Below are 22,086 nucleotides of genomic sequence, written 5' to 3'. Positions count from 1 at the left end.
TTGAGTGAAAAACCATAAGATAACACTTGAAAAAACATGGGATATGGTTGTCTTTTTGGTTGGACTATTTTGTGGCTAAATATATAGATTTGTGGTGGCTGAAAATTGTAAAAAATAATTTAATGATGTTGTGGTTGATGTTGTTAAGCTTTTCTAGGTGTTAATTAAGTTGATTGGAGAAGAAAAGATGAAAAACAAGTGATTGACGATAAAAATTAAGGTGCTAGATGTATGGGGCTATTTTGGAAGGTATTTTGTGGATGTTTTAAACTAGAAATAATATGGTACATATAAGTATGATGTTCTGAAGGTTGTAAACTAATTTATGGAATAAGATTTGAATTCAATTTATATCTTGTTATGAGTAAAAACGAGATTGCTGCTCAATATGATTGTTAAGATAATCAGAGAAACTCATATTGGATTGTATTATTGTTGTTGCTATTGTTGGTTATAGTTGTTGTTGTTGGGTTGTTGATGACCCTTAGTGGTCTTTGGGATGTATTAAAAATAGGGGAGTTGCTGCACGATTTTTCTTAAGCCATACGACTAGCCAAATACGATGGTACGACATTATATGTTAACAGCAATATCATTTCACTTGTTGTAGATGCAAGAAGTTGTGTTGAGCTTGGTTGAGTAATAAGAAAGAGATCATACAAGTATATTAAGGCTATCCCTTCTTTCCTTTTGGCATGATCCATATGATGCAACGAAACGAGCAAGCACACAACTTTCACAAATGATTTTATTTCTTGATTCCCCATGTGTCCTATTATTATATCTTCTGTTCATGGGTATCAGAAAAATACGTAAGTTGCTAAAGTTTATCCGAAGGCATATTGATCTTATGACATTCCCAGAAATCTTACTGACTTACTTCATTATGCATTGCATTCATTTATACATGTACATTGACCCATGAACATATGGCGTTATATACAAGTACATTATATGTATATGGGATATGGGAAAATGTTATGGCGTTATATATGCACCACCACCTGATCAACCGGTATACGTTGATGATTTCGCCCATAGAGGCCGAGATGATATGATAGGATACCCTCGGAGGCTTGATGATGTTATGTACGCATATACCTATGCATGGTATGGCATTTAAACGCACATGCATGACATTATAAATTTTTCATGATCCACAGAGCTATTCAGAATTACAAGTTGAGTTCTTTACTCCATGTTTCTTTCATATTTTTTATATACTATTGCCATGCCTTACATACTCGGTACTTTATTTGTACTGACGTCTCTTTTTCCTGGGGACACTGCGTTTCATGCCCGCAGGTCTCGATAGACAGGTTGAGAGTCCTCCTTGTAGGCTATCAGCTCAGCAAAAGGTGTTGGTGCACTCCACTTACTCCGAAGTTGCCTATCTGATCAGTATGATTTGGACATGTATTGATTGGTATGGCGGGGCCATATCTCAAACTTTATGACATTTATGTACTCGTAGAGGCTTGTAGATAGATGTCATGTATATGGATACTTGTATTTCCTTTTGTGCCTATGTTTTGAGTATACAAATGATCATGTCGGCCTTTGAAAATGTGATGGATTCCAAAGCAATACTTAGATGATTCATCGAGCAGGAGATCCGCTACATTCGGTCTTATTACCATGGTCGTTCATGAAAAAGTGGATGAACATCGTTGTCCCCCTTCCACGGGCACCCGGTAAGGCTCAATTTATTTTATTTATGACTGACTATTTTTCTAAATGGGTGGAAGCACAAGCATATGAGAAGGTTGGTGAAAAAGAAGTTATCGATTTTATCTGGGACCACATCATATGTCGGTTCGGAATACCGGTCGAGATCGTATGCGACAACGGTAAACAATTTATCGGCAGCAAAGTAAGCAAGTTTCTCGAAGACCATAAGATCAAAAGGATCTTATACACTCCCTACCACCCTAGTGGGAACGGACAAGCAGAATCCACCAATACAACCATAATCCAAAACCTCAAAAAGAGGTTGACCGACGCCAAAGGAAGATGGAAGGAGATACTGCCCGATGTCCTATGGGCATACCGTACAACCTCAAAATCCAGTACCGGGGCCACCCCGTTTTCATTGGTCTATGGCACCAAAGCTTTAATACCGATCGAGGTTGGAGAACCGAGCATCAGATTCTAATATGCAATAAAGGAATCGAACGACGGGGCTATGAGTACGAGCCTAAGTTGAAAGGCGCGAAGCCGCCCTTGTCAGGTTGGCCGCCCAAAAATAGCGGATCGAGAGATATTATAATCGAAGGGCCAACCTTCGATACTTCAATATCGGGGACTTGGTACTAAGAAACGTTACACTGAACATCCGAAACCGGAACGAAGGGAAATTGGGGCCAAACTGGGAAGGACCATATCAAATAATTGAGATCACCAGAAAAGAATCCTACAACCTCGGAACAATAAACGGCGAGCAATTGTCGCGCAACTGGAATATAACTCACTTAAAGCGATATTACTGCTAAGGTACGACACCGTTCTTTCTTTTATTTTACATTTCAAACTAACATTTGCAGGTGACCAACAAGGGATGATACGAGATCCTAGGTCTGAAAGCACGCGTTGCACTCTTTTTCTCTTGAACCGGCTTTATACCCAATGGATTTTCCGGCAAGGTTTTTAACGAGGCAACAAGTAAATTGTGCTAACTTAGAATTGAAGGTTGGATACGAACCAGTGACAATAATCACAATAGCATTCGAGGCCACTCTGAGTAAGCCCCGAACACTGGGGGAAATACCCTCGGATATCAACTTTAACAAGGAAAGCAACTTCGTGATTGAAGGGTCTCGATCAATAGGATGTATTGTAAGGGCCAAACGGTCAAATGAACCGTGCCCACACAGACCGCTCGAGCCCTGGCACAAAATATGTATACAAGTATAACTATTGTGCACAAGAATAAAAAAGAAGATTCTTCCTTGCACATAAACATCTTGTCCTTTAAAATATTTCTTACATCTTTCAAGGAATTTCCTAAAGCTATCGAGCCCAAGGGCCACCTTAATCTGAGTTCGAACATTCACACTCACTCACGGACTGTCACTTAGCCATCGTTCGAATTATAAGGCTAAGGTCATTCCGAGTTAATAACACTCGAGGGCAAGAAGCTTATTTGACATTGCCCAAATTAAAAGGCTAAGGTCGTCCCGAATTAATAAAACTCGAGGGCAAGAAGCTTATTTGGCATCACCCGAATTAAAAGGCTAAGGTCGTTCCGAGTTAATAACACTCGAGGGCAAGAATATTATTTGGCATTGTCCGAATTAAAAGGCTAAGTCCGTTCTGAGTTAATAACACTCGAGGGCAAAAAGCTTATTTGGCGTTGACCTAATTAAAAGGCTAAGGTCGTTCCGAGTTCATAACACTCGAGGGCATGGAGATTATTTGGTGTTGCCCGAATTAAAAGGTTAAGGTCGTTCCGAGTTAATAACACTCGAGGGCATGAAGCTTATTTAGCATTGCCCGAATTAAAAGGCTAAGGTCGTTCCGAGTTAATAACACTCGAGGGCAAAAAGCTTATTTGGCATTGCCCGAATTAAAAGGCTAAGGCCATTCCGAGTTAATAACACTCGAGGGCAAGAAGCTTATTTGGCATCGCCCGAATTAAAAGGCTAAGGTCATTCCGAGTTAATAACACTCGAGGGCATGAAGATTATATGGCGTTTCCCCAATTAAAAGGCTAAGGTCATTCCAAGTTAATAACACTCGAGGGCATGAAGCTTATTTGGCATTGCCCAAATTAAAAGGCTAAGGTTGTTCCGGGTCAACGAAACTCGAGGGCACAAAACTTATTTGGCATGGCCCGAATTAAAAGGTTAAGTCTATTTCTCGGTAAACAAAACTTGAGGACATGAAGCTTATTTGGGATTTCCGGAACTAAAAAGGCTACGGCCATACTAACACGACTCGAAGACATCCGAGACTCGTAACAAAAACAAGGCCTTTGAAAAATTCTTATAACCGGTTCTAAAGGCTACCCTCGGCAAGCTATAAACCTAAATTATTTTGGGGAAAAGTTTTCGGTAACACCGAATCTCAACAATACCTTAACACAAAGTAACGTAAAGGTAAGGTTTGTTCGAACCTTCAAACATAACCTAATTATTTTATGCTACGGCATTTTGATCTTTGCGAAGACAAATAAAAAAGCAAAGGAAAATTTCAAAAGTGATGAAAAAGCAAAGGAAAAATTCAAAAGTGATATATATATATATCAAATTTTCTTTACAAGAGCTGAATAACTCCGATACATATTTTTTACAAAGGCCGAACGGCCTCAACAAAAAAGATGGTACAAAAAGATGGCCTAATCTTCATCGGGGGCCACGTCATTGCCTACGGGGTCTTCTCCACCATCGGACTCACCGGAATCATCAGATCCCTCGGAATCTTCCTCGGGATAAGCCAGCTTCCTGGCCTTGGCTTCGTATATCTTGGCACTCTCGATTTCAGCCAGTATGTCAAAATTCTGAAAATGGACTCCCTCGACGACCTTCCTTCGAGATTGCCACCTCGCATGCTTCACCATGTTCCTTGCTTGTTCCTAAATCACCTCGGTATCGGCCTTGTACTGGGACACTTTATCATCGGCCTCACTCCTGACCACGGCAACCTCTGACTTGGCCGCCTCAAGCTCCCTAGCCAGATTCTCTTGACCAGAAACAGCCGAGTTCAGCTGAGACTGGAGCCTCTCAATCTTTTGGGCCTGCTCTAAATTTTTCTCCTTTGCAGCCCGAACCTGCACCTCAGCCGAAACCAGCTGTGCCTAGGTAGTCTCCTTCTCCGAGGCCAGGCGATCCATGTTCTTCTTCCATTCTTCGACCTTGATTTTGACCATATACACCTCCCCTCGAAGTTGCTCGATCTGCTCAAGCTTCTTTTGAACTTGCGGGTTCGGATCGTTATACACTGAGTTTGACTCATTATCACTAACTTCAAGAACTCTTCTTACCCTGCTCGACCAGGTCGGTATGCTCCTACCGAGACGCTTCTAGCTCAGTCTAGGATTTCTTACTAAGAATTTTGTAAGCATACTTCTTCTCAGCAAGCTCCCGAGTCTTGGACTTGAGATGTTTGAACTCTTCCCGGTATCGGAGAAATGCCTCGTGATGAAGCACCGAGGCCTGCAAACACAAAGGAAAATGTTACGATTATTCACGATTAAATCTAAGTACATAATGAAAGGACATTCAAAGTTACCCGATTCAACGCCTGTTCAGCTTCGTTGAACATGCAGGGCACTTCCACCTCGTTCATTTTAGCTTGATCCTCTTCGGTCACAAAGCACCGAAGATAACTGGAAATTCCCACTGGGGAAAAAAGAACCCAGGCATCCTCAGGAAGGGAAAAGACAACGGTGCATTTTCGATCAGGATATGTACTCGGGGCAGGGAATCGATCAACTAATTTCGGGCTCGAGAAAGGCCCGCTTGCTTCAGAGGGAGAGCTCTTCCTCAGTATCTCTAAATCGCCAAATCCAATGGTATCCTCCGTGGCCGTCGAATCCACACCATGGAATAAACCACCAAAAAGGTCTTTCGATCTATGGGCTTTATCGATGGGGCATTCTTTTGCTACGTGGGCCTCGTTAAACATCGACTCTGTAAACGAGGGTGACTCGACAATATCTATCGAACCAAGTGCTTCCTGCGACGATTTTCACGCATTGCGTGAAGCATCAGCTCCTGCCTCCCCCTCGACCTCCCCGACATGATGAAAACCGATCTCGCCTACCCTTGGTTCGGAGGCCCCTTGCTCTTCAAGCTGTGACGGCATACTGGCCACCAGTTCAAAGGCTTTTCCTTCCTCCTCAGACTCATCTCTCAGTTGATAGAGTGAGTACGGGGACAATGCTCTACCACTGGCATTTCCCTTGGGCTTACGCGCCAATCTTTTTCTTGCCCTCTTCTTCTCAGGGCCCGGAGAACTCAGAGCCTTTTTACTTTTCTTCTCTTTGTCCTGCTTCAGAGCAGGAGCCTCGGTGTAAATATCATCATCAGCGGATGGAGGCCTCATTTTAACATCTTTTGCTAAACCTGCAAAGGGAAAGTAAAGCAATTCGAAAATCAATGGCATGAAAAGTAAGGCTGAATATAAGGCTAAATATAGTAACATCTCACCATGAGAACGGGCCTCCCATCTCTGTGTTACGATACCCTCGACCCACTCCTTGAGTCGAGGTACCGCATCCGGCATCTGGGCAACAACTGCATCATCACAAAATATCAATGAGAAGAGAGGAAAAAGAAAAGCAATAAAAGAAATCTTAAAGGCAAAGTTATACTTACGTTTCATGTTCCATTTCTCAGAAAATGGCATATCCGCGGCAGGGATTAAGTCCTAGGTCCTCACTCGAACGAATCGGCCCAACCAGCCTCGGTCCCGATCCTCGTCGATACTGGAGAAGGGGGCCTTAGTGGCTCGGCATGCGAGCTTGATTAATTACCCTCGGTAGAGTTGAGGGATATACATGCGCATAAGGTGGTCGATGGTAAAAGGACACCCCTCGAGCTTGCTCACGAAGAAACGAAGCAGAATCACAATCCTCCAAAATGAAGGATGAATCTGCCCGAGAGTCACCTCATACCTTTTGCAAAAGGCTATGATAACTGGATCTAAAGGACCTAGCATGAAAGGGTAAGTGTAAACACTTAAAAAAAACCTCAACGTGGCCGGGTGGCGATCGATTCCTCGGGGGTAGGGACCACCATAAGCTTATCAACCCAGTTACAGTCCTTCTTGACCTTCTTAAGGACACTGGCAGTAATCGTACATATGTACCTCGAGACCGACTCGCACCGGCCCGGTACCGAGGAGGTTTTCTCGATCTTGAAGTCGTCCCCAGTTGGGTACCCCGTAGGGACATACGACTTTAGAGGGGGTTCCGGTGTTGGTTCCTCGGTAGCAGGCGAAACATTTTTAGATGGTTTCGAGGAAGAAGGGGTTTCTTTTTTAGGAACAGATTTTGAAGTCTTTGCTATTTCTTATAAACAGTTAAGAAAAGAAAGTGTTGGAAAAGAGGAGGCGAGCTTAGCAGATAACTTATGTAAATTTTCAAAGAACGAGAAGAGAAGAAGTTTTAAGCTAGAAAACCAGAAGATGAAGGTGATGAAGCTTTCTTAAAACACAAGAGAAGAGTTTGAATGTAAAAATTCTAATAAATGGATGAGAGGATATTTATAGTTTTCTCAAACGGCAGTTCACATCCCGAAGCAGCCGATCGTTAACTGACACACATTTAATGTCTTGAAGACTGGGTCGAAGGGACATTTCAATTATTCGTGTCGCTTACGTCATGAATTCGTCGTCATGATTTATCGGAGTGAGAATCGGAAGCTCGTATCATTTCTCATCATTTACTCTCTAAAAAATAAAGGGATTTTGACGTCATGTTTTTGTCACTTGCGTCATGATATATTGAAGTGAGAATCAGAGGCTCATGTCGTTCCTCGTCATCTACTCTCCGAAGAATGAGGGGACTATCTGTATACGGGTAAAACCGAGCTCGATATTCAATCGAACTTCCGAACTCCCTGATTAGGCCAGGGTCGAAATATCTGTGATCGGGTGAAGTCGAGCTAGAAGATCGATCTGACGTCTAACACCATCAGCCAAGATCGGCACATGGTGATTATGATCGAACCCAAACCATTATCAAAGTTAGCCATCGAAACCATTAGATTTGCCCTCGAGTTTACCGAAGGCGTAACCTGTCTTGTTTCCAACGGCCTCGAAGAAAGCTTTGCCAACTCATCCAACGAGGGTCTGTAATTCTCGCCATTAACCAGTCATTATGGCAGAAATCACGAAAAAGGGAATCAACGCTCAGCAAATCAAGGACTTTTGCATTTTATAGAACAATAAAATAATAACTTAAAAGGTAGATCTCCCGTGATATATACAAGGGACTTGACAATTCATTAGGGATATTGTAACATACACTCATAAGCAATACATTACAATTATACTTATTTCTTTGCTATCTTGGTGTGAATCAAAGTGCATTTAACTCAAGGGTGGCTTGTATTCTTAAGCTGAAATCATCCAATTCATGTGGTTTGCAGTTATTTTATTGCTATTTATTTTAATTGTAATTTAATTTATCGCTTTGTATCAAGTTAATCCACATGTTCTTATAACCACTAACAAATTCAATTGTTATCCGATTTTCAGGATAAACATAAATAAAGGGGAGAAAAAATTATGATACTTTAATTCTAATAATAATCATCAAATTACAATGAATCCACAATCCAACCGATGTCTACAGGGTAAATTTGGAAATTCAGATCCCTTAACAAGTGTGAGTTATTCGCTGCAAATAAGCTATTAAGCTTATATTTTCTATTCATTCTCTTCTCATGACAAAGAAAAACAAAGATGGCTATCAAATTCAATTTTATCCTTGAAACTCTCTCAGCACTGGTGGTGGCCGCCGTTCTCTTCCATGTCTCCACCGCACATGGCGACCGGAGAAAGGTTTTGGTATTTAAATGGAATCCTATAAAAAATGTAACGGATCCTAAGGTGGTGGATATAGGAAAATTTGCAATAAATGAGCACAACAAAGAGGCGAAGATCAAGTTGAAATTTCAAAAAAACGTGAAGGGCGAGATCCAAGTAGTTGAAGACGTATATTATGCCGAAAATTATCGAATGGTTATCGCCGCCACGGATGGCGGTGGTTCACCACATAACTATTTGGCAGAGGTGATTGACATGCCATGGGAGGAACGTAGGATCCTCACTTCCTTTAAAGAAATAAATTAAAAAATTGTAAAGTAGAAAGAGAAGAACAGAAAATATTATACATGCAACTATATAGAATGTAAAAGTTAACTGTGAACTATCATTATTAAAGATTGATACCAATTGAAAATCAGTTTTAAAATGGATCAGCAGCTCCAGTTTCTCACGTTATCATGAATTTCATCGTTGCTCTGTCTCTAAAGTTTACATCACTACCTCTAATTTATTAGATCAAAATCGAGTCGTGAAAATAGTTTTTTTTGCAGAAACATAGGGTAAGGCTGCATTATAAATAGACCCTTATGATTCGGTTCTTCTCCGGACTCCGCGCATAGCGAGAACTTAGTGCAACGAACTGCCCTTTAAAGTTTGAAGTTTGCTTGCTTCCCGATTGTCTGAAGTTTTAACAAGCCTAATTTCATACGCGTGTGTCCGAACTTTAGATAAAGCAAATGCGAAATTTCAGGCCAAATTTGTAACTTTGGACACGGATTTTGCAACTTCGATTGTTTATGTCTCGAAAGTTAATTCTGAAGTGGCTAAATTTATAAAAACTCATAAATGCGGCTATTCCTTAAACGGGGGCTCTAAAATTAGCTATCGGTACACTTCCCGGGTAATTATTTGATACATATACTATATTTTTATTTGATGCAGTGCGAATACTTTTATATTACCAGTCATTTGTTAAGTAGTTTAATAGTTTTTGGCTTTTTGCTTTTTTCTTTTTTGCTTTTTCTTCCTTTTTCACTTTTTTGGGTGTGTTCCTTCCTCGTACTCAGTTTGAACATGCCGCTTTGTTTTTTTCCCCACATAATATAGTTGTGTTAGGTGCGTATAGGTATCGATTTATCCGTTATAGGGATCCTCTATTATATCTAATTCACAATGTTTATGTTCATTTCAATCCACTAGTAAAGTATCTTATTCAAGTTTATTTCAATTTGATTATAAAGAATGAATTAAATGTAAAAAAAGAAAAAAAAATTGATCAAATCAATAGCAAATCTAGCAAATTGTAATAATTGAGTATGATAGTATTAAATGTTAATCATATATAAACAATTTTAGGGATAATTCACAAATCAATGTGTCCTTATCCCACGTCCCACATTAACTATAGTCACTTGAATTCAATTTTTTTTCTACCATAGTGTGACTTCTTCACTATAAATAAAGCTTATATTTTCCATTCATTCTCATCTCATGACAAAAAGAAAAACGATGGCTATCAAATTCAATTTTTTCCTTAGAACTCTCTCAACTCTGGTGGTTGCCACCTTTCTCATCCATATCTCCGTCGCACAGGGCGGCCGGAGAGAGGCTTTAATGGTTGGTTGGTGGACGCCCATAAAGGACTTAACGAACCCTAAGGTGGTGGAGATAGGAAAATTTGCAGTCGATGAGCACAACAAAGAAGCGAAGACCAAATTGGAGTATCAAAAAGTCGTAGAAGGGGAGAAACAAACCGTTACTGACGTACATTATTATCGCAAAAATTATCGGCTGGTCATCGCCGCCACGGACGGTGGTTCGCCGCATAACTACTTGGCAGAGGTGGCGGACATGCCATGGGAGAAAAGTAGGAACCTCACTTCGTTTAAAGAGAAAAATTAAAATATTGTAAAGAAGAAAAAGGCGAACAAAAATGTATTACTGTGTAAATTTAGTTGGTAATTAAGACTGAAGGAAGCATCTAATATGCTATATAAATACTCCTTAGTTTCAGTTTATTTGGCCGCATCTTTTTAGTCCGTTTAAAAAAGACGATAATTTTAAATTTAAAAATATTTTAACTTAAATGTTAAGTAGAAAAGCACAAGATCAATAAAGTAATTATAATTATTTATTTGCATTACATTCAATATTCACATCAAACAAATAAATACTAGGTACGTGCTTTGCATATGCACAAGTTTCACTCGTTCTACTTTATTGAAGGAAATGCAAACTGCAAATTTTATGTATGCAGATGTCTGGAGAGAGGTTTTAGGCCTTCTTGGCCTTTTATAATGTTGAATTTAAGAAAATATATTTTTTAGATCTCTTATGTGTAAATGAAAGATCTCTTATGTGTAAAAGTAAATCTCTCATGTGTAAAAAAAGAGGTATGATCATAAAACTAAAAACAAATTTATAAAAGGCCAAAAAACCAATTGACCAGTCCGGCGATTCTGGAAAAAATAAAGGAAAAATAAGTATCTGATTATAAGCATGTATTAAATGTAGAAAAATTTGGTCAAATCAATACCAAGTGGTCCAAATCTAGCAAATTGTAATACTCATTTTAAATGTCGTTTTAGTTTAAACAATTGTCAAATAATTATCACTTTAGAAATTCAAGACTAAATGTGTTAATTGTTCCAATTATACCCGTAACACTAAAGAAGTATAGGGAGTAATAAGAATGCACAGTATTTAAGAGGACAAATTCATAATCTGTTTTTATTAAATAAGGTTAACACAGTAAATTAAACCTTGTATTTGTTATTTTCTTAATGGGCTTGGAAAGAGTTAAGCGATTAATTATGACAATATAAATGCTCATCATATATAAATGAAAAAATTTCACATAAGAACAACTGGGTCCCTACTTTTTAATTTTATAGTCTATATTTCAATTTACAACCAACTAACCCAAAAATAATAGGCTAAGATTCAGCATTCAACTCCAATATGTTTTAAAAATTACTATTTAATTTTTAAAAAGATTGCTCAAACTTTTAAGTTAATTTTCGAATCAGTAATTGTGACTCAAATATTAGCTCAACAAACCAAATCTATTTGGGTGGTGAAAATTAGATTTTTAACAAGCTTAAATATGTGGGTTTAAATTCTGAATTTGATTTTGTGAGAAATTTGGAGTGGGTGTTATTTAGACTTGTTAGAAATAGTATAAGGAGGTTGTATATAAAATCTGAAGTCATTTAATGGAGATTTGGACTGGTTTTGAACAAGAATTGCAACTGAAAATCGTGGAAGAAGTTCGTCTACAAATGCTTGTATAAAGGTGTATAATAGTGTATAAGATGTGTTTATACACTATTATACAAGATTATACATAATTATACAAAAAACTAACTTCGTCTTCTTCCTTGTCTTTTCTGAAATTTAACTCAAATCTTGCTCAAATCTACTCCAAATCACTTCAAATTTAAATTTTGAACTCCTTTTGATATTTTCAATCAATTGGAGCAACACACAATCCAAACAACTAACAAACTCAAAAAATCCTATTTTCGAAAGCAAAGCTTTGAATGGCCTATGGTGGACTTCTACTCTTCAATATTTTTACATTGCAATCAGGTGATAGAGGGAGAAAAGCAGTAATGACGGACGACGCCTTGAAGCAAATATAGAAGATTTGAGAAGAAGAGAGAGTGAAAGAAATGATTGTGAGAACATAAATTTAAGTCCATACTTTTTAGAAGCAATGGTTGTAAGAACACAAATTTTAAATTTGCTACTACTTTCAAAATATGTACAATATGGGCTAGGTCGGGTAAAACTTAAAAATATGTTCTACTTTTTGTTATGGTGTGAAGTCACGTGTATTTTCTTATAATTTTTTCTATAAACAAATCAACGGATTAATTCACAAATCTATTTGTCCTTGCCCCCACGATTCACATTGACTGTCAGTCACTTGAACTCAAATTATCAAAAGAGAAGAAAATTTTACATATTGAGATCACTTATATTCCTGTTTTTCAAAAAAAAAAATGATAAAAGAAATAAAGAGGGAGTAACTTGTTTTCCATTTAATTCAATCCACGAAAATTATGTTTTGCCTCCTTAGGTTCATTCATGAAAATTAGGAGGAGATAGAAATGTTATACTACTAACTTTCCCATATCAATTATAAATTATTTTCTTCATTTATTTTTAAATATACACCAACAATTACTACACGGATACTACATCTTATTAGTAAAATTAAATTAATGACTTACCCCAAGTGTTTACCAAATTTGACATGTTAAATCCAACTCAAATTATAATAGATTTTGTCAAAATAAACTTGGGTTTTATTTGACAAACACATATTTGGCCATAGATTTTGCCTACATTTTGGTCAAATCCCAAGTACCAAATCCCAAATCCCAAAACCAGCTCAATAGCTGATTTTGGGCCAAAATATCACTATTATATTTTTTAAAAATTGTCCCAAACTTTTGTATTTTATAAAAGAGCCCACCATTTATTATTTTGTAACGATGTTGCTTCATTTTCTCGGTCATCTGATAGTGTATCATGTAGTTCATAATAAAAATGATATTTTTGTATCAAATTTATTTATGTTCAGGACTTTGGTTTGCGATAATATAATAAATGTTATTGATAATTGTATTGTTGGGTATTTGTGATAGTTTTTAGAACTTGTGGGTATAAGTCATGTTTCATGTTTTTCCAAACCAAACTTCACCCAAAACAGATGTCTAAACATATTTTCATCTTCAAACTAAACTTCAACCAAATCAAATTTTTTTTAGAATAAATTTGGAAATATGTTAGTCAAACTCTAGCTAAGAGATTTCACAGATTTTGAATTGACCGAAGAAAGAAAAACACTTTGAAACTTTGGGATAGTTGGGTGAAGGGCAAATTTGGAATTTCACATTCCTTGACAAGTTTGGGTTCTGTGCTATAAATAAGCCCACACACTGAAGTATTTTTACTTGTCAAACACAACTTAAATTTTCAATTCACTCTCCTCTAAAGGAAAAACAAATGGCTATCAAATTCAATTCCATCCTTGGGACTCTCTTAGCTCTGGTGATTGCCGCCGTTCTCTTCCATGTCTCCGCCGCACAGGGCGGCCGTAGAGAGGTTTTGGCGGGCGGTTGGAGGCCCATAAAAAACATAACGGATCCTGAGGTGGTGGAGATAGGAAAATTTGCGGTGAATGAGCACAACAAAGAGGCAAAGACCAAGTTGGAGTTTGAGAAAATAATGAATGGAGAGAGCCAAGTCGTCGCCGGAATAAATTATCGACTGGTCATCGCCGCCAAGGACGGTGGTGAACCGCACCAATACATGGCAGAGGTGTGGGACAAGCCATGGGAGAAATATAGGAACCTTACTTCCTTTAAAGATTTACGTTGTAATGAAGAAAAAGGAGAACAAAATTGTATTTCTGCTTAAATTTAGTTGATAACGATGTTAGATTTGAAGGAAGCATCTAATCTGCAAAAGAAATATAATAATGTAGTTTATTGAAGTTAATAAAAGCAATCATATACATTGCATGTCATCTTTTTATTTAATGTTGTGTGATCATTTTCTTTATGTTATATCTTGTTAGTCATTTGATAAGGTTAAAATTCTTTTCTTTTAATTTTTTGGGATTTTGCTTTTTTCTTTTTCTTTTGAAGTTCTTGTATGTAGATGGATGTATACGTATCAATTCATCAATCAACTATATCTCAATCTCCGATGAATTATATTTTGTTATAGATTGTGTATATCTAATTTACATTATCCAAGTTTACTTCAATCTAGTGATAAATAATCTTATTCAAGTTTATCCCAATCGAATAATAAACTGTTTGCTTTCTAAGGTTTTAGGAATCTTGTAATCTCATACAAATACTATACCCGGTTAAACGTTTTTTTGAGGCGCAAGCAGATTAATCTAAAATTTATAGCTGATTAAAATAACAAAACTGTTGGAAAATATTATTGGGTCGGGTCGGGTCCAATTAAAGAGGCGCTAGATAACATATCCATTAATAAGTGCTCCTTTAAACCCTACTTATAACCTATAAAATATACCATTATGAGTGTATATAGGAAAAAAGTTAATCTAACGTTTCTTATGGGAACCAATGACGGTTAGAGTTCGATTCTCTGCATCTTAGTGAAAACAGGGAGTCCATCCGCCACGTGAGAATTCTCAACGACTAGTAATTCGAGTCGTGGTTACTACGGATGATACGAATCCGCTAAGGAGAAAGTCATAAGTCTACTAACTCGTTTTATAACAAAAATAAAGTAAATTAATTTTGTCATGGAGTGCAAAGTAGCCCTGTTCGTGTGTTGAATATGAGGGAAAAAGACAATGTAGCTTCACGTGAATTGTTGTGTGCATTCTCTCTTGGGATCCCTTAATGACACAACTTTAACGTTGAGAGACAAATAACTGTCAATTTATCCCGATAAAGTTATAAAACTAATTTTTATTACAAAAAATAACTCAACTATATCTATATATTGCAGAAAATAAAAAATATCCGAAAATGCAAATTTGATATCGGAAACACAAATAGACTTTCACCTTAGCAACTCAACTTATATAATTTCACGTGATACCCGTTAAAAAGAACATAAAGAAAACTCATTTTCTCACCCCGCTTAAAAAAAATGTGTCACATGATGAAATGCATTGGATATTAAATAAGTTGAGTTAACAAGTAAATGCCACCACTTAAAAAAGAAAGTAAAGAAACCATTTTAATTATGACCCAAAATGTTTTTCATAATGTGTCATATGATGAAATATATCATATATTGTATTGAGTCGAAAATTAATTTTTCTATTTTAGTGATGTGAATATGACGTCTCATTAGATGTGGGAACTATGGTAGCTCATAATATAAGACATTAGTACCTGACCATGCAAAAAGTACATTAGTAATAAAAATAAAATATTGCGTAAAATAAAAGGTTTTAGAAAAATCTTGGGAGGATACTATTGGAATTTTGTCTAAGTAAAAAATTATAAATCAAATATTTTGAAGGTGCATCCATTCATCTTAAATTGATTTTTCACTTCTGTATAAATAGGTGCTTATTTTTATAACAGATACTAACGTTGGCATCCGATTCCTATTTTACAGTTATCATCAGTGACAAAGATGCTTTCCCCTTTTAATATTCCTCTCATACTTTTCCAATTTGCCTTTAGTTAAATCAAGTTGAATTTTCATTTATGTCTAAATTCTATTTACAAAATTCCACCAGCAATCCTTCTCAGATTACTAAAACCAAAGATAAAGCTTTAAATCGACCTCCTTAATTAATGCTAAAACAAATCAACGTACATAAGTTTAGCTCTTAATCATTTGCAACATTAATATAGTAGTCAATGTAATTATAATGGTTGAGGGCCGATAATATGGCGGAAATAAATGGTGATTAATAAAATTAAAGATGAATATATGAGATAGATTATGTGAATGGAGGTAATCTTTCTTTGGAAATTTATATATTCTTTTTTGTAAGTGTCATGGAAGTGAAGTGGTTGTGAAGTAATGGTGATCTTCAATTGGCATTTTTAGATTGAAATTTGGATTATTTCGCAAATTACAGGGTACATTTAGATTATTTCACATAATTCAAGGGTAAATTTACTAAAAATAATTTTTTTACCTCCACAAAAGTAATGGTAATGTCTGCGTATATATTACCTTCCTCAAATTTACTATGTGGAATTATATAGGTACGTTGTTGTTTGTTGTTAATTCAAGGGTAAATTTTAAAAAAAAAATCTTGCAAAAATTAAAAAGACTCGCGTGTTAAAAAGTTTTTACCGTTAGTCAATAAGGGCAATTTAGTCCATTTCTTTAACGACAAAAGTATATCCGACTTCAACAATTAACAAAGGGTAAGTGTTCTATTTAACAAAGGGTAAGTTTTGACCATTTCACAAAGTTCAAAGGCAAATTCAAACCTTTAAATACATGTATTTTCTTATCATACATTATACATTATACATTATAGTAGTTAGTTATAATTAATATATCTGGCACTCCAAGTAAGTTCATTGCATTTGTGATAAATTAAAGTACATTTGGGGTAGTACTAACGAAACCAATTGAGGAAGACATTATTATTTATTATTTTCTATATTAAATATTTACTCTTATGTATCTCCGGAACAAATAATTCTCATTTTGTTCTTTCATCTCAGAAATCCCAAATAGAGAAAATTAGCGTTAAATATCAAAACCAATTCAATTCATCAACTTTTCTCTTTCCCAATCCATTTTCCAAACAGAAAATACTGAAGATGGCTCAACACGGTCCGCCCCCATTGCTATATTCTTCACACACACACACACATCAGCATATATATAATGCATGTTTGCTTTGATTGGCGTTTGTATATGTACCCAATTTGTTTCTATTAGATGTTTTTTTTATTTTACTTTTGAATTTCAGGTTCACTAGAAGAATTCTTGGCTGTTGCAGTTGATGCAGCTAAGAGAGCTGGAGAGGTTAATCAAATTAAATGATGCTCATTTGATCTTTTCTTGTTAAATTTTTTCAAAGTTTCCAAATTTTTATCTTCCCCTTTATCAAATTTTCAGCCATGTTCTTAAATTTTTTTTTCTTTTCTTTTTCTTGATTTCTTTGTGTTAAATTTCTGGGATTTGCAGATAATACGCGAAGGATTTTACGAGACTAAGCATGTGGTGCACAAAGGCCAGGTAGCTCTTTCACTATCTGAGCATTTGTATGTATATATGTTTTTTTTGCCTCAGCATTTGTTTTATCTTTTCTTTTTGTAAGTTATTTTGACCAATTTTAGTTTTTACACAAAAGATACACTGACGCTCAAGTCTTTGAAAAATTAATCTTTGGGAAATTGAGTTAAACTTAGCAGGGAATCAAGTTTGTGACCTGATTTTTGGAATCTACAGTTAATTTTTCACTTATAGGTCACTTATATATGCTTCATTGGGCGTTTGATAGGGTGAAAATTGTTTCCCATAGAAAATGTATTCGGGAAAATGCTTAACTTGGATTTTTTTTTTGGTTTAAAATTCCAAGTCATTATAATGGAGACTGTTTCTGTGATATCTTTAAGTATTAAAAGCGATAACAATGCCTAAGAATTTAACGCAGCAAGTGATCGAGTTGGAATATTTGTGAAGGAAAATGACTTCCGCCAATAAGTGAGAGAAGTAGAGAAATCATTTTCTTCTTTTGGCTGACATATTTTTCTTGACGAGAACACTTCTGAAAATTCAAGACATTGGAAAATGATTTCATCAAGGAAGTCAATTTTCAAGAAAATATTATCCTATCATACGTAGCACACGTAAGTCAAATTTCTAAGGCATATTAGGAGGAACTCGATGTACCTTTTTAAAGGATGTCACTCGAGTTATTATTCAGGTAAAGTAAAAGGATGGAAGAATGTTTGCTGTTCTATTTAGTTTTGGTTTATGATGCATAGAGAAACAGAAGTGAAGTTGCATGAAACTCGTATTAGGTAAAAGAATGTTTTACTCGGATAGGAAGAATGGGTTTTAATGACTGCATAATAGTAAATAATCTCTGTTTATGTTCTCTTCTTTTTCCTTTGGTCTATGTCTTCCATTTACCTTTTCAGTAATGTAGGTGGATTTGGTCACAGAGACTGACAAGGCGTGTGAAGATCTCATATTCAATCATCTCAAGCAACAATTTCCAAGTCACAAAGTTAACTTCCACCACTTGTGTTTTGAATTGTATCACTTGGTTGGCTGAACTATTTGGAAAATTAAATTGTTCTGTTTCTCATTCTTTGCTGTGAATTCTTTCACTTTAGTTCATAGGTGAAGAAACAACTGCTGCCTGTGGAGATTTTGAGCTAACTGATGAACCAACTTGGATAGTTGATCCTGTTGATGGAACAACTAATTTTGTGCATGGGTAGGCATAACTTTCTCGGTCCATATATTCTGTGACAACCTATTTTATATTGTTCCTGTACCACTCAAGCCATTTGTTGGCACAATGTGATTATTGTAGGTTCCCCTCTGTCTGTGTCTCAATTGGTCTCACAATTGGAAAGATTCCGACTGTTGGCGTTGTATACGATCCAATTATCGATGAGGTGAGAGATCTAGTGATCCCAAACAGTAAGGAATTATGACTTCCAAACAGGGTTGAGTTTTTTTTTTTTTTTTTTTTGGGGGGGGTGGGGGGTTAGATGGCTGATTGAATGTAATAAAGAGGTTGGCTTTTGACATGTAGCTTTTCACTGGAATCCACGGGAAAGGTGCGTTTCTCAATGGGAAGCCTATCAAAGGTATGTTGCATAACAAATGAGGTGTACCTTTACAGCGTTGTATATACGCTCTATTGATCTCTAACTAGTATTCTGGAACATTTTAATATGTGCAGTATCTTCAAAATCCGAACTTGTAAAGTCCCTCCTTGGCACAGAGGTAATCAGTCATATCTATTTTTGCTTTATAATTGGATCTCCGCAGGAATCCTTCAGTACATGAATGACAATGAAACAGAACCTACTTCTGCAATTTGAATGTTCCGTTGTAATTATGGTTGATATGAACATAAAATTTGAAACAGCCTCTCTATACTCACAAGGTAGGGGTAAGGTCTGCGTACACACTACTACCCTCCCCAGACCCCACGGTGTGGGACAATACTAGGTATGTTGTTGTATGAACATAAAATTTGGATAATTGCTTTCAAGACTACCGTCCATCTTCAACTACGTGTATTTCCTGCTAGGTATCCATATGCTCAGTGATTTTGTCATCCTGATTCTCATTGAGACAAAAGTGAAGGCACTATATCAATATTTTCAGTAACCTGAGTTCTGGTCATTATTTAAGAGTAATTCAAATAATTTTAACTTCATGCAATTGGTTCTGGCTTCTCCAAAGATGTGAGCAGGACAAACCTGGCCAATCAACAGAATATATACGACCTGTCTCTTGTACTTAGAGTTATGAAACACGTCTGTTTAGTGGCAAAGGCATATAAATATTTGGTCCGCAAAATCTCTTGTGAAGTCGACTTAAAAAGTCTCTTCTCGTAGCAAGTTTTCATGTGGTTGTAATTTTTAAAGAGAACTAGGGCCATATCTTGGTGATGTACATAAATTTGATCATGAATATTAGGAGACAGTATCTGAATTTACATGTATAAATATGCTGATTCACTTTTGGCGTTTACCTCTTTGATATGCTTAAAAATCTACTCTAATTTTGTTTTACTGGAGCAGGTTGGAACACAACGGGATAACTTAACTCTAGAAGCTACAACAAGGAGAATCAATAACCTGCTTTTCAAGGTAGACGTCCAAAGTTCAGTTAAGAATGTCCTCAGACGCAATTAAATTAGCTTGAATGTTATATTACAGGTTAGATCCCTCCGAATGTGTGGCTCATGTGCACTTGATCTCTGTTGGGTGGCATGTGGAAGGCTTGATCTCTTCTATTTAATTGGATTTGGAGGCCCTTGGTAAGGCAATTTCTTCAATCTTTTTGCATAGGATATGTTGCTGATGTAATGCTTCTACTTACAGGGACGTGGCAGGTGGTGCCGTAATAGTGAAGGAAGCTGGAGGTGTCCTGTTTGATCCGTGAGTAATGCACTTTATTCCTCATGAAGTCTTTTCCTATAATGAAAAAGAACAAGATGAAGTTTCCGTGATCAGTTTGAGTCTCTTGATTGAAATTGTGTTTGATCGCAACTAGTCTTAACATAAATATGCAATTGCTTAATTAATTTGGGAATGTAGGTTGGAACTTTTATTGGAATTGTGTTGATTGTGATTAATCTACTTAGATTAGGCAATTGCTTAATTCTAATCAGTCTGATTTGAGATAGTGTCACAATCAGCTGATTACGAATTAACTTCAGTCCTCAGACAGCATTATAATGTAAAATATATAAGGCTTTGAGACGTTATACTCACACTTTTAAACTTTTTGTTTCTCTCTCTTGTTTATTCAAAAAGGTTCAGAACATAAGAAGACATGGATTCTGCAGCCCGGTGCACTAAGCTCCCGCTATGAGCGGGGTCTGGGGAAGGACCGGACCATAAGGGTCTATCGTACACAGCCTTACCCTGCATTTCTGCAAAAGGTTGTTTCCACGGCTCGAACCCGTGACCTTCTGGTCTCAAGGCAGCAACTTTACCAGTTATGCTAAGGCTCCCCTTGAAAAATGAAGGTTTCTTGAATCAAATTAATTACACTCTTGAAAAGTTACTGTAAGACCAATCATTTAAGAAAGTATTGAAGTGAAGGAACACAATCAACGAAATCCGGCATCTGTTTTCCATATTGAAAAATACACAGGAAGTTCGGATGTCTAATGGAAATATATAGTTTCAAATATTTACTACACTACAAAATAGCCTCTGATGTTTAGTATTTTTTCTGCATCAGATCTGGTTCAGACTTCAACATTACAGCTCAACGGGTAGCTGCAACGAATCCTCATCTCAAGGATGCATTTATTGAGGCGTTGCAGCAGTCAGGATGAATATCGTTGGAAATGAACGAAGCTCCTGTATAACCAGTTAAGTTCTTTCATTATTAAACCTGGTAAAGCTATTCTTTTGGTCTTGCTCCATCTTCAGGATGTGAGCATATTAGGCCAAGAAAATTCACTTATTATCCTGCATTAGTAGTTTCTCTTAACCATGCAACTTAGCTTTATGATTAAGTTTCAGTAGACACTAGACAGAGACCAGATATTGCTACTGCAATTGATGTTCGTTTAGTCAGCTACTGTTATCTTGTTATATGGTGCAAGAAACTTTCTGAAGCTCATGTATGACCTTCAAATTAAAAATGTCATTTTGTTTGTTTCTTTCTTTGTTGATAGGAGAAGAAGCTGATAACGGGTTAATGCTCTGCGATACGTTTGGTAGAGAGATTCGGACTAACTGAAAGCCAGCTATTATTTCTCAATTCTATCAGAAAATACTGCAACGAATAGAGCTCAACTGAAAAAAGAAGAAAACATATAGTGGAGGATAAACTTATATACACTGAATTGCGAATGCACTAAATTCTTGACAGTATTTGGACCTTATCATTCACTTACACTCGCTGTTTGCAGAAATTATGGTTTTTGTTGGAATAATTATGCACCTGAGTACTTACTTTGTCAATTTCCATTCTGCTAATAGTCTGGTTATCCTCTTTCTTCTTCTTTTTTTTAAATTGCAGCTAATAATAATGTTGGAACTTTTTTTTTTCCTGGTCGAGACCTTCATTTTACACCAGGAAGATGCTGTATATAGGACTACTTTATACTGAATAAATATAATCCTTCCATGGTTGTAGCAGTGATCCTACGACGAGTTACACTGTTTAATCCTATGTTGCTCGAATTCTTCAAAAATATAACTGCACCCATGTCGGATCCTCCAAAATACCTACTAATATTCTTTTTCTTTTGTGAGAGTAGTTCATCTCGGGGGGAAGAAGGAAGTAGTGGCTTCTACTCCCATACGAGCACACATTAATTTAATTGAAATCCGGAAAGGCCGAAATAACGAGGAAGGACTTGACTTTTTGGTTTTTAACCGACATCTCAAGGTTGTTCAA

General features: G+C 36.5%; 3 protein-coding genes across 3 annotated transcripts; all 3 read left to right on the top strand.

The window, feature by feature from the left end:
- The first annotated feature begins 8,409 nt into the window (after positions 1–8,409).
- On the top strand, positions 8,410–10,395 carry LOC142177023 (cysteine proteinase inhibitor 10-like). Its single transcript, XM_075245481.1, has 2 exons — positions 8,410–8,739; positions 10,087–10,395. Exons 1-2 carry the CDS (start codon positions 8,410–8,412, stop codon positions 10,393–10,395), a joined length of 639 nt encoding a protein of 212 aa, XP_075101582.1.
- Positions 10,396–13,509: 3,114 nt separating this feature from the next.
- LOC107795670 (cysteine proteinase inhibitor 1-like) lies at positions 13,510–13,923 on the top strand. Its single transcript, XM_016618343.2, has one exon. The coding sequence runs from the start codon at positions 13,510–13,512 to the stop codon at positions 13,921–13,923; it is 414 nt and encodes a 137-aa protein (XP_016473829.1).
- A 2,854-nt stretch (positions 13,924–16,777) lies between these two features.
- On the top strand, positions 16,778–21,619 carry LOC107795668 (inositol monophosphatase 1). Its single transcript, NM_001325607.1, is given in 13 exon segments — positions 16,778–16,803; positions 16,943–16,998; positions 17,161–17,211; positions 18,128–18,208; positions 18,318–18,421; positions 18,521–18,605; positions 18,746–18,800; positions 18,896–18,939; positions 19,746–19,814; positions 19,884–19,984; positions 20,049–20,105; positions 20,917–21,049; positions 21,359–21,619. Coding segments are annotated over 12 exon segments (813 nt in total). The 5' UTR covers positions 16,778–16,790; the 3' UTR covers positions 21,014–21,049; positions 21,359–21,619.
- The last annotated feature ends 467 nt before the right edge of the window (positions 21,620–22,086 follow it).

The sequence above is a fragment of the Nicotiana tabacum genome, chromosome 23 (genome assembly GCF_000715075.1).
Source record: "Nicotiana tabacum cultivar K326 chromosome 23, ASM71507v2, whole genome shotgun sequence".
NCBI classification, from domain to species: domain Eukaryota; kingdom Viridiplantae; phylum Streptophyta; class Magnoliopsida; order Solanales; family Solanaceae; genus Nicotiana; species Nicotiana tabacum.
This window is presented reverse-complemented; position numbering and strand designations above follow the sequence as displayed.

What these genes read in the sequence shown, in the direction of transcription:
- LOC142177023 (XM_075245481.1), top strand. Translation starts at nt 8,410, where the DNA reads ATGGCTATCAAATTCAATTTTATCCTTGAAACTCTCTCAGCACTGGTG. An exon ending in CACATAACTATTTGGCAGAG is followed by an intron (nt 8,740 to 10,086) that starts GTGATTGACATG and finishes TCCGTCGCACAG; the next exon opens with GGCGGCCGGAGAGAGGCTTT.
- LOC107795670 (XM_016618343.2), top strand. Translation starts at nt 13,510, where the DNA reads ATGGCTATCAAATTCAATTCCATCCTTGGGACTCTCTTAGCTCTGGTG.